The following is a 16,158-nucleotide window of genomic DNA, read 5'->3' as shown; positions in this document are numbered from 1 at the left end:
TCCCCCATTCTTGCCCGACTCCATTGGCTCCCTATTCTTCAGAGAATTCAGTTCAAGATCCTGGCCCTCACATACATCCATGGCCTCGCCCCACCCTACCTCTGCGATCTCCTAACCCCCTACCAACCCGCCTGTTCCCTCCACTCAGCCGGCTCTGTCCTCCTCCACGTCCCCCGACCCACCCGCCCCACCATTGGCGGGAGAGCCTTCAGCCACTCTGCCCCCAAACTCTGGAATTCCATCCCCCAGTCTCACCCCCTCGTTAGCCTCCTTCAAATCCTTGGGACGTCCTCCCGAGGTGAAAGGCGCTGTACAAATGTAATCTTATTGTTGTTGTTGCATTTGATATAGCCCCTCATGTCATCAAGATTTCTCAAAGCACTTCACAGGACATAGTGATGTGGCTTTGTGTATTTTGTGGGTGAACACAGCAGACAATTTGCGCACAGCAATGTTCTACAAACTGCCTTAAGAGTGATATTAATATTACACTAATCTTTCGGAATATCAGTCTGCCAGGTTCCTTTAAAAACGTGTATTTTTTCTATGGTTTTAGTTGTATAATAATAATAATAATCCTTGCATTTGATATAGCACTTTTCACATCTTCTAGACATCTCAAAGCGCTTCACAGAATATGCTATAAAGTGAATTGACTGTATATTTGTGGGCGAAACACGGCAGTCAATTGCGCACAGCAGTGTCCCACAAACAGTCGTGGATTGAAAATGACCAATTTATTATTGTTTTGTTTTTTGGAGGGATTATTATTAGGCGTGTGGAGTAAGGAAACTTGCCCAAGATTTCGCCCTGCCTGGAATTGAACCCAGGTGTCTCGCTTGCAAGGCAAGTGCTCTAACCACTGAGCTACAGGACTCCACAGTTGGGTTTTGTGCAATTTTTAATGTGAGGCAAGTAACAATAACAACTTGCATTTATGTAGCACCTTTCACACTGGACGCCGTCTTGGAGCACTTAACAGTGACGGAACCCAATGCTGAGCCAGGGGAGGGGGTAAGTTTCCCCCTCTGCCATCCCTCCTACCTCTCAGAGAGAGGTGGGAGGGATGGCAAAGGGTGAGGTGTATGAAGGAGGGGAACGAGCCGGTGGAGTTGGGGGATAGGGCAAGTGATGCTTTGCATCCACCTTCTCTCCCACACTATTACAATTGGTGGCCAACACTTGGCACCTCCCATCAGATCAATCTAGATCAAGAAATCACTATCTGGGAAAGCAAGAGCATGAACCCACAATCTACCATTATATGGAACAGCACATTTGAGCTCCACGGTTTCAGTCATGCTTGCTGCCTCCCCACAACAGTATGACTGAAATCCCAAACTTACTAAACAGAGAATGGGGAGTCATGAATTAATATATTCAGCTCATAGAGTCTACTCACCAGTCTGTTAGGTCTTTTAATCCCAATGTCCCTTTGTTATTTCTAATAAAGTGCGTGAAACGGTAAGAGGATAAATAGTTCAAAACAAGTTAAACAGAATATCAAGTCACTCCCATGAATGAATTTGATTTCAGTTTACAAAAATCAAGCATGTAACACAAAAATTGAACTTCAAAAAATTGCAGAAATTTACTAATGATAACCATCATCTATGGCAAAAAAAGGCAATGCAACATTCCTCTACATTCACTGACTCTTTCCACGTGACAGTACAGTATACAGAGGTATTTGTATTTTGCAGAAAATCTAACCCTGCCTTATTATGAGGCCATAATAGCTGGTTTCATTGCACATGTGCACAGTTGGTTGAATTCATTGCATATATGCATCCTGTGTCAAGTGACTTCCACACACAAAAACGGACAATTTTCAGGCATCAGGTAACTGTCAGCTTTGGGTCATTAAATTGCTGGAAGTGGAGTCAGCTATTTTAGAACGGGAGCTAGGCAGCAAGTGGGAAACAAATGCAAAATGAATGGGTTGCAGACTTCATAAATAAATCAGCATCAGAATGAAGCACATTATATCAGATTGCATTGTATAAGAATGCATACCACAGTAATGCAAAACTGGGGCTGGGATTTGGAGACTTTATATCTTCAAACCAGCATAGTACACAAAAGCACAAGTTTTTCTGAGCTCTCATCTCAAGTCAAGAGTTGTTCACTGCTCAAGAAAAAGCCTCAAACCTATTACATTTTCTGCTAACAGGGCTAACCTCAAAGAGAACCACTACAAACTGATATTGGTAACAATTGTTTAGGAATGATTCTCCTAAAAAAATGTGTAACAAAACGGAATAATTGAAGATCTCTCTATCCCCATCTGTGTTGTTCCATGCTGTTTTAATGGAAAGAATTTCCAATTAATTTGAACAAAATCTAAAGTTTATCAGGCTTTCTCCTTAGTGTAAGATATGACCACAAAGCAACACTTCAAACAGCTCCTTCCAATGAACAAAAAAAACTGCATTAGATAACCTGCACACCATCAAATCAAGGAATCCGTACCAACATTACACAACCAATTCTTCAAAGGTTGCACAATGTGTCAAAGGACAGTTTTGTTATTTTATAAATCAATTTTATGATGTAGGTTTTGGCTTGCATTAAAGAATAATGTGATGGCTGACATTTATTGTTGACACCATCACACCCCAATTCCCGTAATGAATTCTGGAACGGAGCTATGGCATGCATTCCACTTTGCAAATCACCACTATTTATCAACCAAGCTCATTTTAACTAACTTTAATACTTTTCACATGTTACAACAGTTAAGACATTTATCAAATCTCTTCAACAATACAACAGCCAACAGTGGTTCCTTTCTTAAAAACAACTACACTTTACACTAAAAAACACCTACCAGTACTTTGTTCTGTAATTGTTTCTGACAAAATACACACCGTGTAATCCAATGATTTCTAATAAATGCCTGACTGAGATGCTCATATCAAGTACACTTTCCACAGTAATAAGGTCTCCACATTTATTTTCTTATGTAAAATCCTTTGCTCCCAAGTTTTAATTGTACAATACACTGCTCCCAAGTAAAAGGCTGGATGATACTTACTGCCTTCGAGCCTTGCCCCAAAAGTAAGAACTCATCCATAACATACTCAAGCAAGGCATTCGTTACAAATACTGCCAGATATAATTTGGCACCACAGCAGTTGCATGCAGACAAACAACGATTAAATCAATATTATTTCAAGCCATTTTTTCTTCAGTACATGAAATTAATATAAGATAATCTGTTAGATAAAGTCAGGCAATTAATTTCTCTGGATGAAAACCACGCATGTCATAATATTCAGTCATCATTGTTGAACATATGCAACACCTCGAGACTTAGAACAACAAACAAGCAACATTTGCAAATTTGAAACATGGAAAGAACTTGCATTTTTTATAGTAACTTATCCCGTTGAAACATCTCAAATCAATTCACAGGGTCCTACAAGCAGCCATGATGTAAAGGAGCAATTAATCTGGAGCACTGTTGGCCTGGACCCTGATTGAAACGCCCTTTTTCAAGCAAGTGTCATGGGATCTTTAACGTCCATCTGAACAACACACAGAACCTCAGTTTAACATCTCATCTTAAAAGACAACACCTCCGACAATGCAGCTGCACTTGAGCGTCAGACTAAACTATGAGCTGAAGTCCCAAAGTGGGGCTTAAACCCACAACCTTCTGACCCAAAGATGAGAGAGCTACCAATAGTATCAGGTTGACACACGTGGTCCTCTACTGAACTGGCTTGATATCAACAAAATCCACCACAAGAAGGAGACATCAAATTCAGGATAATTTCACATTTTATGTCAGGCCAGCCATTCCACTGCCTAACTCGCCAAAACAATGCCTACCCATTCAAGCCTGCCCCACTCGGGAAAATGTCTCCATTACAAGTCTGCTGCTTTTAGCATGCTTAATTTGTAATTTCTTGTATTTATCCAGCAATCATTTTCATGCAAAAGCAAGCGTTTCAAGCACATTAGACAGGCAAACAGCAGCAAATCTGCCCCAGCAGCCTCTCAAAAGCAATGAAATGAAAGTTAAAAAGGCATAGAAAAATTCACAGACAGACTTAGTTTCCTAATTCTACTTCTCCTAAAAAGTTATTTCAGGTATACGGTAGCTTTTTTGGTTGATGGGAAAGAGGGAATCTTTCTGACCACAACAAAAAAACTTCTACTAACTAAACACAATTAAATTGCATTTACTTGCTGTACCAAGAGAAATTCTTCATCAAGTTCACTCCTGTCAAATTGTGTTACATATAATCCATAAGAGCGTACTCTGTGCAAGGTAATTCGCCATATACATTAAGAGATGTTAACTTTATTTTTGAAATGCCAGAGGGTTTGAGCATGTTCCAAATTGCAGGAATAAACATATGCAAGTAAAAGCAACTTGGTACTACATCGAACCAAAACTTCTAATTTAGCTCACCTAATATTCATGAAACAAAGAAAAACAAAGATCCATTATTCCCATTTATTCTAAGAAAAACGTGCCAATATGCAGGAATAAATTTGCACGACAAGGTGGTGCGGGCGTTCCAGTTATTCACAAGGTGGTAGATGATTTCAATACGGATTACACAACAAATGTTAACATGCCAGAAGCAGTTATGAAATACAGTTTACAGCTGGTCAGGGATTTTGTGCATTAAAGACCATATTTTGCTCTACGTTAAGACAAGTTGCAAACTAAGGATATTCCACCTAAAGCAAAAACCTCTGGCTACCACTAGCCAAAGGCAATTACATTTGTCAACACCCACAGTGTCTTAAGCAGCAGCACATTGTCCAATTCAAAACATCCAGGGGATTTTTTTTTAAAAGTGAAGACTTGCAGCAAGGTCTTAAAAAAGTATGTTGACACAGTGGAGTAATAATTTGTACAGAGATGCCCTTTATGCAGTTATAAAAGCCAATATCACTTGTGATTTTCTCCCCCAAGTCACTCATTCCCAAATGTAGACACTTCCACTGCATCCAAGTTTTCCATCTCACACAGAGATATCACTGCTTCTCAGAGCAAGAGGTAATGTTGTGCCAAAGATTGTGGCCAGTTTTTGGCTTTACAGTGATGAAAGTCCTTAGTAGCCAAAACACAGCTGTTGGGGCAAGATTCAATCCCAAGCCCCAGTGGAAAAAAGAGCATCTTAAAAGTGATAATACTACATTCAGATTCAATAAGGTACCCTAAAAAGGGATATTCATTGATACAGATGAATAACGACATGTTGATTTTTATATGTTAACAAAGAGATAAATGCCAGAATTCTCAACAAAATGGTAACAAAGAAAATGGGTAGTGATCTTGTTGTCACAAAACATTTTTAAGATTATAATATATAATGATAATAATCCATCATTTGATATCTGTCTTATCACGTCTTCGAGACGTCTCAAAGCGCTTCACAGAACATACTGTAAAGTGAACCGATTATATATTTTGTGGGCGAAACGCGGTAGCCAATAATACACAGCAGTGTCCCACAAACAGTCGCGGATTGAAGTGACCAATTTATTATTATTACTTTTTTTTGAAGGAAATTATTACCCCCGGAAAAGCGATCCGCCAATCGACTAACAACTGGGTTCCTACTTGCTGCTAGGTAAACAGAGGCATGTGGAGTAAGGAAACTTGTCCAACATTTCGCCCTGCCGGGAACTGAACCTAGGTCTCTCTCTTGCAAGGCGAGTTCTCTAACTACTGAACTACAGGACTGTGTTTCAATACAACTCACCCTATAGTTGCAAAACGCTACTAAGCCACTTTGGAAACATATTTTATATATTAAAACTCCACATTTGTCAGACCTCAGATTAAATGATACAAGGCATTTTTTGCATAGTTCGGGAACTCAAAATCTCTTAAATTTAACAGTAGTTTTCATTAAGCAACACTGCCATCTGGTGATACATGTAATTCACAGTAAAGCTGCAGTATCTATTGTACAAGTATTATATAAGCCCTAATCTTTTACTTTAGAAAATGATACCTTGTTACAACATTTCACAGATCAATATTATACTAACTTCAAATTAACACCAAGATTTAGAATCACAAAGGTTTACCTTAACCCTTTTCAGAGTACTTTATGCAATCTTCCATTACAGAAAGTTGCCATTTAGCACATCAAGCTGTATATTGACTTTGACAAGTTATTATCTGTTTAGTCCCATTTGGATAATTACAAAAGTTTGGGAAACTGTGAGAAATCATAGTTTAAATGGAACAGGTCATTTGGCAGCAGAGATATCAGACTCCAACTATTATGGAGTTCTGTAACTTAACGGTTAGAGCCCTCGTGTTGCAAGCGAGAGGACCTGGGGGCAATTCCCAGTCAAGGTGAAACGTTGGACAAGTTTCTTTACTCCACACACCTCTGTTAACCAAGCAAGAAGTAAGAACTTGGTTGTTAGTCAATTGGGGGATCACATTTCCTGGGGTAATAATGGGTGTATATGTTTAAATACAAGATCAAGTCAATTCATGTTTGAAGTCACAAAATAAGCTGCTCTCCAAATAAGTGAGGCGATGGGATCAAATACAATGTCAACCTGGTGAAATATTGAACTAACAACCTGATGAAATCAACAGCATCAAAATACCCTTTCCCGTTCAAAATCATTCTTTATAAAATTGATGAGTAAATCCAGGTGTGCACTGCTTCAGCACACAGAGCAATAAATGCACCCCATATACTATGGTATTACAGAATCCAAATTTCTTTGTGCCATTATTATTATTTAATAATAATCATTATTATTTAATAATAATGGTATATTATTATTAAAACCTTATCAATAAGGTTTTAATAATAATATACCATTATTATTAAAACCTTATTGATTTTAAGAATTCCAAGTTGAAACATATCGTACAAACATATGCACACATATGCATCCAATTTCTGAATTATGACCTTATCCCTTAGGGTTAGTAACTACAACAAAACTCATAAAATTACACAAATATAAATAAGCACAGACCTATTATTTTATTATGTTTTGTATAAATATAAGCATCTGGATAAAACATTACGTTCAATGGAGTAATAGCGGTGACCTAACCTGTCTCAAGTTCTAAATTGATTGCTGTGCACTTACACATGGAGACATGATTTCAGGATATAAATTGCTGCTAAGGGAATACTGTTATCTAGATTAAATTTGCAAAATTGATTTGAAAGATGAACTACACACTTTCTGTACTGCATCTTACTGGAGACGTAATCTCTAACAATGGCAGTAAGTAATCGAACATGTCAGCAAATAATCACAGCAAAACATTTCAAAAGTTTGTAAAGAACTATTCCATTTTATTATGAAAATGATAAACCCTGAGAAAATCCTTGTAGATATGTACGCAGCTGTAATCAACTTTCTGTGCGATCCCAACTCCCCTTCCTGTTCCAGTCGCACGTAAAACAGCTCATTACATCCTCCTTGTGGCAGAAGTGCTTAGTACTAGTTTAGCTGAAGGACCTGTTTAACAAAATATTCTGCAAATGGTAATCAATTAGATTGGGGCAACTGACTATTAAGGATGGTAATTAAGATCAAAAAAGGGCTGAAATTATAAAGTTGAAATATTTCAAACTCGTACATTCCATTTTAATGGTTGCTCACAAGCTTTCAATAAAACTGTTAAGTTTCTAAAATGACTAAAATGAAGATTCTTCTTGCATTTAGGAACTGAATTCTGAAATTAAAATGCTCTTGAGTACTGCTATACTTCATCTTGATAAATAAAAAATTGCTCAAAACATCACAAAATAGAATAAATCCATTTAGATAGACACATGAGCGAAAAAGAAACCAACTGGGGGACAGACCATCCGAGACCTTGTTTTGTGTAATGAAGCAGGGCTAGTCGGTAATATAGATATTAAGGCTCCTCTAGGGCAGAGTGATCATAACATGATAGAATTTAGTATTAAGTTAGAGAGCGATGTAGTCAAATCCGAAGCAAGGGTCTTAAATTTAAATAAAGCTAACTTTGCAGGTAAGAGGGAAGAATTAGCTAAAATAGACCGGGGAATTAGATTAATGGATATGACAATAGACCAACAGTGGCAAACGTTTAAAGATGTAGTGCAAAATTCCCAGCGGTCACATATTCCCTTGAGGAATAAGAGTACCCCAGGGAAAGCAGTTCATCCGTGGCTAACTAGAGCAGCTAAAGAAAGTATAAAACTAAAAGAAAAGGCCTATAAAACTGCCACAAAGAGTAGCAAACCTGAGGACTGGGAGTGTTTTAGGGACCAACAAGGAGAAAATGGATTATCAGGGCAAGCTAGCTAGGAACATTAAGACAGATTGTAAGAGTTTTTATAAATACATTAAGAGGAATAGGCTAGCATGTGGGTCCATTACAGGCAGAGACAGGAGGAATTATACAGTCAATTCACTTTACAGTGTGATCTGTGAAGCGCTTTGGGACGTCCTCCCGACGTGAAAAGCGCTATATCAAATGCAAGGATTATTATTATTATTATTATATGGCAGAGTCCCTAAATAAATACTTTGCTTCTGTCTTCACGTTAGAAGACACAAGAAGTTTACCAGAAATAGAGATGAACCATGGGGGTAATGATAGGGAGCAACTTAGGGAAATTTACATTAGCAAAGAATTGGTGCTAGGGAAATTGTTGGCATTAAAAAGTGACAAGTCCCCTGGATCTGATGGTTTACCTCCTAGGGTTTTAAAAGAGGTAGCTCATGAGATAGCGGAGGCCTTGTGTCTGACCTTTCAAAATTCTTTGGATTCTGGAACGGTTCCCATTGATTGGAAGATCGCAAACGTGACACCACTATTTAAGAAGGGTGGGAGAGAAAAGATGGGAAACTATAGACCAGTTAGTCTGATATCGGTGTTAGAGAAAATTCTAGAATCCTTAATTAAGGATGTCGTAGTGGGGTACTTAGAGGATCACAATATGATTAGACAGAGTCAACATGGCTTTACAAGAGGGAAGTTATGCTTAACACATCTTTTAGATTTTTTTGAGGACATATCAAGTAGGTTAGATAGGGGGGAATCAGTAGGGTAGTGTATTTAGATTTCCAAAAGGCATTCGATAAAGTGCCGCATAAAAGATTGATTCACAAGATTAGGGCCCATGGAATTAAGGGGAATATATTAGCATGGATTGAAGAATGGCTAACGGGAAGAAAACAAAGAGTAAGGATAAACGAGTCCTTCTCAGATTGGCGGGATGCGACTAATGGAGTGCCACGAGGATCAGTGCTTGGGCCTCAACTATTTACAATCTACATCAACGATCTCGATGAGGACATCGAACTTAATATATCCAAATTCGCGGATGACACTAAACTAGGAGGGAGAGTAAATACCGAGGATGACATTAAAAAAATGCAACAAGCTATAGATAGGCTAGGGGAGTGGGCAAATAGGTGGCAGATGAAGTATAATGTAGGGAAGTGTAAGGTCATCCACCTAGGTGGCAAAAACAGTAAAGCAGATTATTTTTTAGAAGGGGAGAGACTCGATAGTGTCAGCGTTCAGAGGGACTTGGGTGTCTTTGTACACCAGTCACAAAAAGTTAGTTTGCAGGTACAGCAAGCAATTAGGAAGGCGAACAGTATGTTGGCTTTGTTACAATAGGGTTAGAATATAAGAGTCTTGCTGCAACTGTATAGGCCCTGATGTCTCCTTATTTAAGAAAGGATGTACTCGCCTTGGAGGGGGTACAATGTAGATTCACTAGGTTGGTACCAGGGATGAGGGGGATGAGTTATGAGGATAGGTTGAGCAACTTAGGCCTATATTCTCTAGAATATAGAAGAATGAGAGGTGATTTTATAGAAACCTATAAGATTATTAAGGGGTACGACAGAATAAATAGTGGGAGACTTTTTCCCCTGGTTGGAGGAACTATAACCAGGGGCCACAGTCTTAAAATTAAGGGTAAGCTCTTTTGCACTGAGTTGAGGAAAAACTTCTTCACTCAGAGGGTAGTGAATTTACAGAAGAATTAGGGGAGATCTTATTGAAACATATAAGATTCTTAAAGGGCTGGATAAAGTAGACACTGAGGGTCTGTTTCCCCTGGTAGGAGAATCTATAACCAGGGGTCACAGTCTGAAAATTAAGGGTCAGCCTTTGAGAACAGAGTTGAGGAAACATTTCTTCACTCAGAGGATAGTGAATTTATGGAATTCACTTCCCCAGAAGGCTGTAGATGCTCAGTCCTTGAACATCTTCAAGGCTGAGACTGATAGATTTTTAAAAAACAGAGGGATTAGGGGATATGGGAATAGGGCAGGTAATTAAGAGTTAGGTCAGAAGATCAGCCATGATCTTATCGAATGGCGGGGCAGGCTAGAGGGGCTGAATGGCCTACTCCTACTCCTAATTCTTGTGTTCTTATGTTCTTAAAAAGGAACAGATAGGTATGGGATGGAGCAAGGAGTGGTGGAGACTCATGTGGAGTATAAAGGCCGGCAACTATTTGGGCCGAATGGTCCGTTTCTGTGCTGTAAATTCTATGTAAATCCGCCCACGCTCCGTAGCAAATTTCTGTAAGTTTTTTGGGGGAAGATTTCTTTTAAACGCTTTATTTAATAATAATAATTTGGTCACCCAATCCACAACCATTTGTAGGACACTGATTGAATGTCTGTCGGACATCAAGTCCTGGATGAGAGCTATCGTTCTTCAGTTGAACGTCAAAAGACCGAGGCTCTCCTGATTGGTTCCAGTCAGCGCCTACTCACCTCAGGCGCTGACAGCATCACCATCCATGGTTGCACACTCTTCCTTGCTAAGCCAGTCTGGAACCTTGGGGTCTTGTTTGACCCTCAGCTATCATTTCTACCCTACATCTGCGCCATGACCCGCTCTGCCTTCCCCACCTCCGCAACGTCACCCAGCTCTGCCACTGTCTCACACTGCAGGCTGCCGAAACCCTCATACATGCTTTCATTACATTGAGGCTCAACTGTGCAAACTCATTACTTGTCGGCCTCCGCAACTCCTCCCTCCACAGGCTGCAGATCATCCAGAACTCTGCAGCCTGTGTTCCCTCCCGCACTAGGCTCTGCGACCTATCAACCCCATCCTTGCCCAACTGCACTGGTTTCCCATCACACAGAGGAAACAGTTCAAGATCCTGGTCCTCACCTTCAAAGCCCTCCACAGTCTTGCTCCCACATAACACTGCAACCTCCTAACATCCTGCTCGCTCCCTCTGCTCAGCGTGCTCCGGCCTGCTTCACGTCCTTCGCCTCGCTCGCCCCACTATTGGCGGGCGGGCCTTCCGCCACTTTGTCCCCACCCTCCGGAACTCCATCCCACAGTCCCTCCGCCTCGCCCCCTCCCTTGCCATCTTCAAGACCCATCTCAAGACTCTCCTCTTCGACCGTGCTTTCGATCTCCCTGCTTCCCCCACCTGCCCTCCATCCTCCCGCAACCCGACCCCCAGCTTGGTGCGTAACTCTGTCTGTCCAGTGCCATGGGACGTCCGCCCGACGTCAAAGGTGCTTTACGAATGTAATTTTGTTGTTGTTGTTTTGCACAATTGGCTGCCGCTTTTCGCTCACAAAATATAGTCGATTCACTTTACAGTGAAGTACTTTGAGACGTGCAATGAAGTGATAAAATGCTATATTAAATGCAAGGATTATTATTATTAAAGTTCTCTCGCCCCAGAAAGACACATCCCTTTATAAAATTCTATATAATAATCCTTGCATTTGATATAACGATCTTATCACGTCGTTGAAACCAAATTGTTAATTTCTTTTCAAGGATTATCACACACAGAAAAGCGATCCATCAATCAACTACCATAAGGGTTCCTGCTTACTGCTACGTAAAGAGGTGTGTGGAGTAAGGAAACTTGCCTAAGGTTTCCCAGCCCGAGAATTGAATCTGGGTTCTCTCGTTTGCGAGGTGCGTGCTCTAACCAATACGCTACAGGACTTCTCATCAATCATACTAAATAAAAATCAGACAAACCCATGTGCTAGGAAAAATATGTATAAATGATCGCACGATTAGTTAAAAGATATTGAGGTGGTGGTAGAGGGCGGTAAGACAGAGTCCATGAGAGAATGAATAGTCTATTGGAAGGAGCTGCCTCAATGGCAAAATAGCCTTTCCTTTCTTTATATTTTACGTCAATTCTCTCCCTCTCTCTGAATGTGTAATTCTCCCTCCACCCACCAAAACATACAAACAGGGTGAAAAAAGGTAGAATTTGTTTTTGCAGTTTGTGTAGTATCTCTTAAGTATCTAATATAGGACCCAAAACCCTAAGCTGATTACGTCATTGTCAAATAAACATTAAGCAGAGTAAACCCACAGTGATTTCTACGACAGTTCTACATTGCCATAGCAGTTTTGTGCCCAAAATAAATCTCAGGTTTTCTTTTCTGTCAAATGTGTTTTCCATTTGTTTGCTTTCGTATCCAAGAAACGTTGTCAAATAAAGTAGATTTCACTATGAAAAAGCATCCAGAAAACAAGCAACAAAATCCAGAATGATTTTTGATTTAATAAAGAAGGAAATTACGACTTTCAAAAGTGCAGTTACCTGTTCAAAAAGTTTGAAACGGTGCAATAATTAAGGATGGTATAATAAATGAAAAGGCTTGTTTTTGAGCTGATCATAAACTGTAATACTACCCAAGAATACCATTTGAAATTAAAGCTTTTATTTTCGATATATTACAACCTCTCCTTATCCACTGGCACTGTTCCCACCCCTCTAAAAACAACTGGCATCACCCCTATCCTCAAAAAACCTTCCCAGGGCCCATCACTTTCCAGCTTTCACCCCATCTCCAACCTCCCATTCTTCTCCAAGGCGCTGGAATGAGTCGTCGCTTCCAAGCTTCGCTCTTTCCTCTCCTGCCCACGGCGCGGACACAGCCCTGGTCAAAGTCACTAATGACATTCTGTCCATCTGGGACCATGGCTCTCTCAGCCTCCTTGTCCTCCTCGACCTCTGTGTTGCCTTCAACAGTCTATACTCCTACACCGCCTCTCCTCTAACTTTCGCTAGTTGAATATCAACAGGACCGAGGCCCGCATGCTTGGCTCCCATCAGTGCCTCCATAGCTCGGGCGATGACAGCATTGGCCTTCATGGATGCACTCTACACCTCACGGAGTGAATACGGAACCCCAGTGTCCTGTTCGACCCTCAACTATCCTTCATTCCCCACATCCATGCCATGACTCGCTCTGTGTTTCCTCACCTCCACAATATTGCCCGGCTCTGCCACTGTCTCTCACCGCAGGCCTCCTAGACCCTCATCCATGCATTCATCACATCCAGGCTCGACTACGCAAACTCCCTGCTTGTCAGCCTCCCCAACTCCTCCCTCCATATGCTGATCATCCAGAACTCTGCAGCCCTTGTTCTCTCCCGTACGAGGCTCCGTAACCTTATCACCCCCACCCTCGCCCAACTCCACTGGCTCCCCATCACTCAGAGGATACAGTTCAAGATCCTGGTCACCACCTTCAAATCCCTCCATGGCCTTGCTGTGACCTCCAACCCCCAACCAGGCGGTCCGCTCAGCAGGCTCCGGCCTGCTTCACGTTCCCCGTCTTGCCCACCCCACCATTGGCGGGCAGGCCTTCCAACGTCTCAGCCCCACCCTCTGGAACTTCATCCCACAAACCCTCTGCCTCGCCCGCTCCCTTGCCTCCTTCAAGACCTGTCTCAAGACCCTCCTCTTTGACTGTGTCTTCGGTCACCCGCCTCGCCCTACCCGCCCTCCACCCCTCCTGACTCCAACCACCAGCTCGGGTGCAGATTCTTGACTATCCAGCACCTTGGGATGTCCTCCTGATGTGAAAAGCACTATACAAATGTAATTTGTTGTTGTTGTTCATTACAACTGAATTAGTTTACAGTTTGGAAATACTATTAGAAACCGCATCGTTAAGGGTGCATTCTGCTTTTACAATGCTATTTAGTAATTCAAAAAAGTGCCGTATTTAAATTCCGAATCGATTACATTGCAGCGAAAGTTACTACAGATAGTGTAATACACTACACCATTGATCCATCCAAGAATATCCCTCAACCCATATGTCCGCAGCATCACTGGTGCCAGCGTGTATTCAGTGACTTTAGAGAGAAGATGAGCTCAATCTGATGTCATCTTTGCTAAATATATTTGATATTTGAAATATTCTGGAGTAGCTATTTTTATGGCTGTTTATTCAACACTGACATTTTCAATACATTGGAAGTAAACATATTTATCATTATTCAACAAAGTGTGTTTGTATTTTCTATAGCTGTTTGGTCAACAGACTGTGTTTTGTATATCTGATTTCTAAACAAACAAAACATTTAACATTTTCTGAAGTACAAAGGATATTTAATAGAAGCACTGATAAATATATTGATATTAAAAGGGTACTCACCAAACAATGTAAGTTTAAGTATCCTACTGCACTGGGTAGCAAAGGAAAGGTCTGAACTGTCAAATATGGTTATTAGATCTCCATCTGCAAAAGAATGGTACATTTTAGATTATATAGCAGCTTCTACATCGGGAAAACACCCCTAAGCTCTTGGGGTAACCAGTGGCTTGGTACCTGAACTGGGGGTGGAAACCAAGAGCGAAGTGGAGGGAAAAGGTGACCATGGTCAAAAAGGAAGGTCTTTGATAAAATTGAAATTATTAGTATACAAAAAAATGCTAGGTTCTCAACTTAATTCATAAAATTATAGAAATGTACAGCACAACATTGAGTCAATTCAGCTAAATCTGATGCCCATTTGCAAAACCTAAACTGTGACGCAGAACCATTTCAGACCTTGATGAGTCAGACTAATTGGGCACATAGCAGTCAATTCAAGTTGAGTAGCTGAATATAGTACTTAAGTGATTCTTTGCTTCTGCTTAGCACTGCTCTCCTCCTGCCCATTAGGCTCTCCTCCTCCAAACCTAGGTCATTGAGTGAACAACAGCTGAACAACTACAAAGTCAAGCTAAATTAATAGAAACAAAATACTGTACTATGCACCTACAATCTTGGTCAACCACGATTTGCGGTTAAGATCACAATATACTCTGATTAATGATATTTACCTTTAAATATTTTTTGAAGAAAATAGTCAAACCATAAACAAAAATTCAGAGCACATATTACACATTAAACTAATTGCACTCACCCAGAAGCAGCAGCACAGAGAAATGTAGGCCAAATTAAATGCATTTTTTTTACCGCTTTGCTTAATTTTACATAATCGTTTACCTCATTAATTTTTAATTATATAGCAAAATAAAATAAGTCTCTAGCAACATAGATTTAGATCACGAGTTATTATGTTACCCCATACGTCTGACAAATGATATCCCACATGGCTTCATAATGTATCCTCCATTTATACATATCTAATTTAAAATCAATTTCGCTACTCTGGAATTTGCCTCTTGGGAGTCCACATGCATTAAATGCTATTTCAGATCAGGAAATAAAACAATATCACCTGAATAAAAGTTATGCTCAAGTCGCAAACTTTAAATTTCACTAATTATACAAATTCAATATCAATCTACCACAATGAACATCGCCCTGCATCATTCAACATCATCAAGCATTTATATAGCACCCTCCATGCAGGGTAGCATCTCAGAGCGCTTCACGGTGGAGGAACCTGTCTCCAAGCCGGGGGAGGCTTAAGCATGGTTGAAGTGGAAAGTCTTCAGGCGGGACTTGAAAAAGGGGAGAGCGGGCAAGGCAGAGGGATTGAAGGAGAGTATTCCAGAGTTTCGGGGCGTACTGGCTGAAAGCTCGACCTACAATTGTGGGTTGGAGAGTGCAAGGGACGAGCAGGACGCCTGTGTCAGTTGAGCGGAGGCGCCAGGTGTTGGATTGGGGAGTGAGGAGGTCGGAGAGGAAGGGAGGTGCCAGAGAGTGAAGGGATTTGAACACAAGTGTGAGGACTCAACTCATTGGATGGGGAATTGGGGATCTGATAAGCATGGAGTTTGCATCGTCAAGCCTGGATATTATGAATGCGTGTATAAAGGTCTCGGCAACCTGCGATGTGCGACAGTGGTGGAGCCGGGCAATGTTGCAGAGGTAGGGAAAGGCAGAGAGAGTCATGACACAGATGTGGGGTAGCAGGGATAGTTGAGGGTCAAACAAGATGCCAAGGTTATGGACTGGCTTAGT

At 40.8% G+C, this 16,158-nt stretch overlaps 1 protein-coding gene across 3 annotated transcripts in view; it reads right to left on the bottom strand.

Moving 5' to 3' along the window:
* tfg (trafficking from ER to golgi regulator) overlaps positions 1-16,158 on the bottom strand; it is a 55,018-nt gene that overhangs the window by 32,177 nt on the left and 6,683 nt on the right. For all 3 annotated transcript variants that reach the window (XM_042333814.1, XM_042333813.1, NM_001292400.1), the window contains 1 exon segment: positions 14,398-14,481. In XM_042333814.1, coding sequence (XP_042189748.1) covers positions 14,398-14,481 — 84 coding nt within the window.

Source organism: Callorhinchus milii, unplaced genomic scaffold, assembly GCF_018977255.1.
Source record: "Callorhinchus milii isolate IMCB2004 unplaced genomic scaffold, IMCB_Cmil_1.0 Scaffold4, whole genome shotgun sequence".
In the NCBI taxonomy this organism is placed as follows: Eukaryota; Metazoa; Chordata; class Chondrichthyes; order Chimaeriformes; family Callorhinchidae; genus Callorhinchus; species Callorhinchus milii.
Note: the sequence above shows the minus strand (reverse complement) of the source record. Positions and strands in the feature narration are given on the sequence as shown.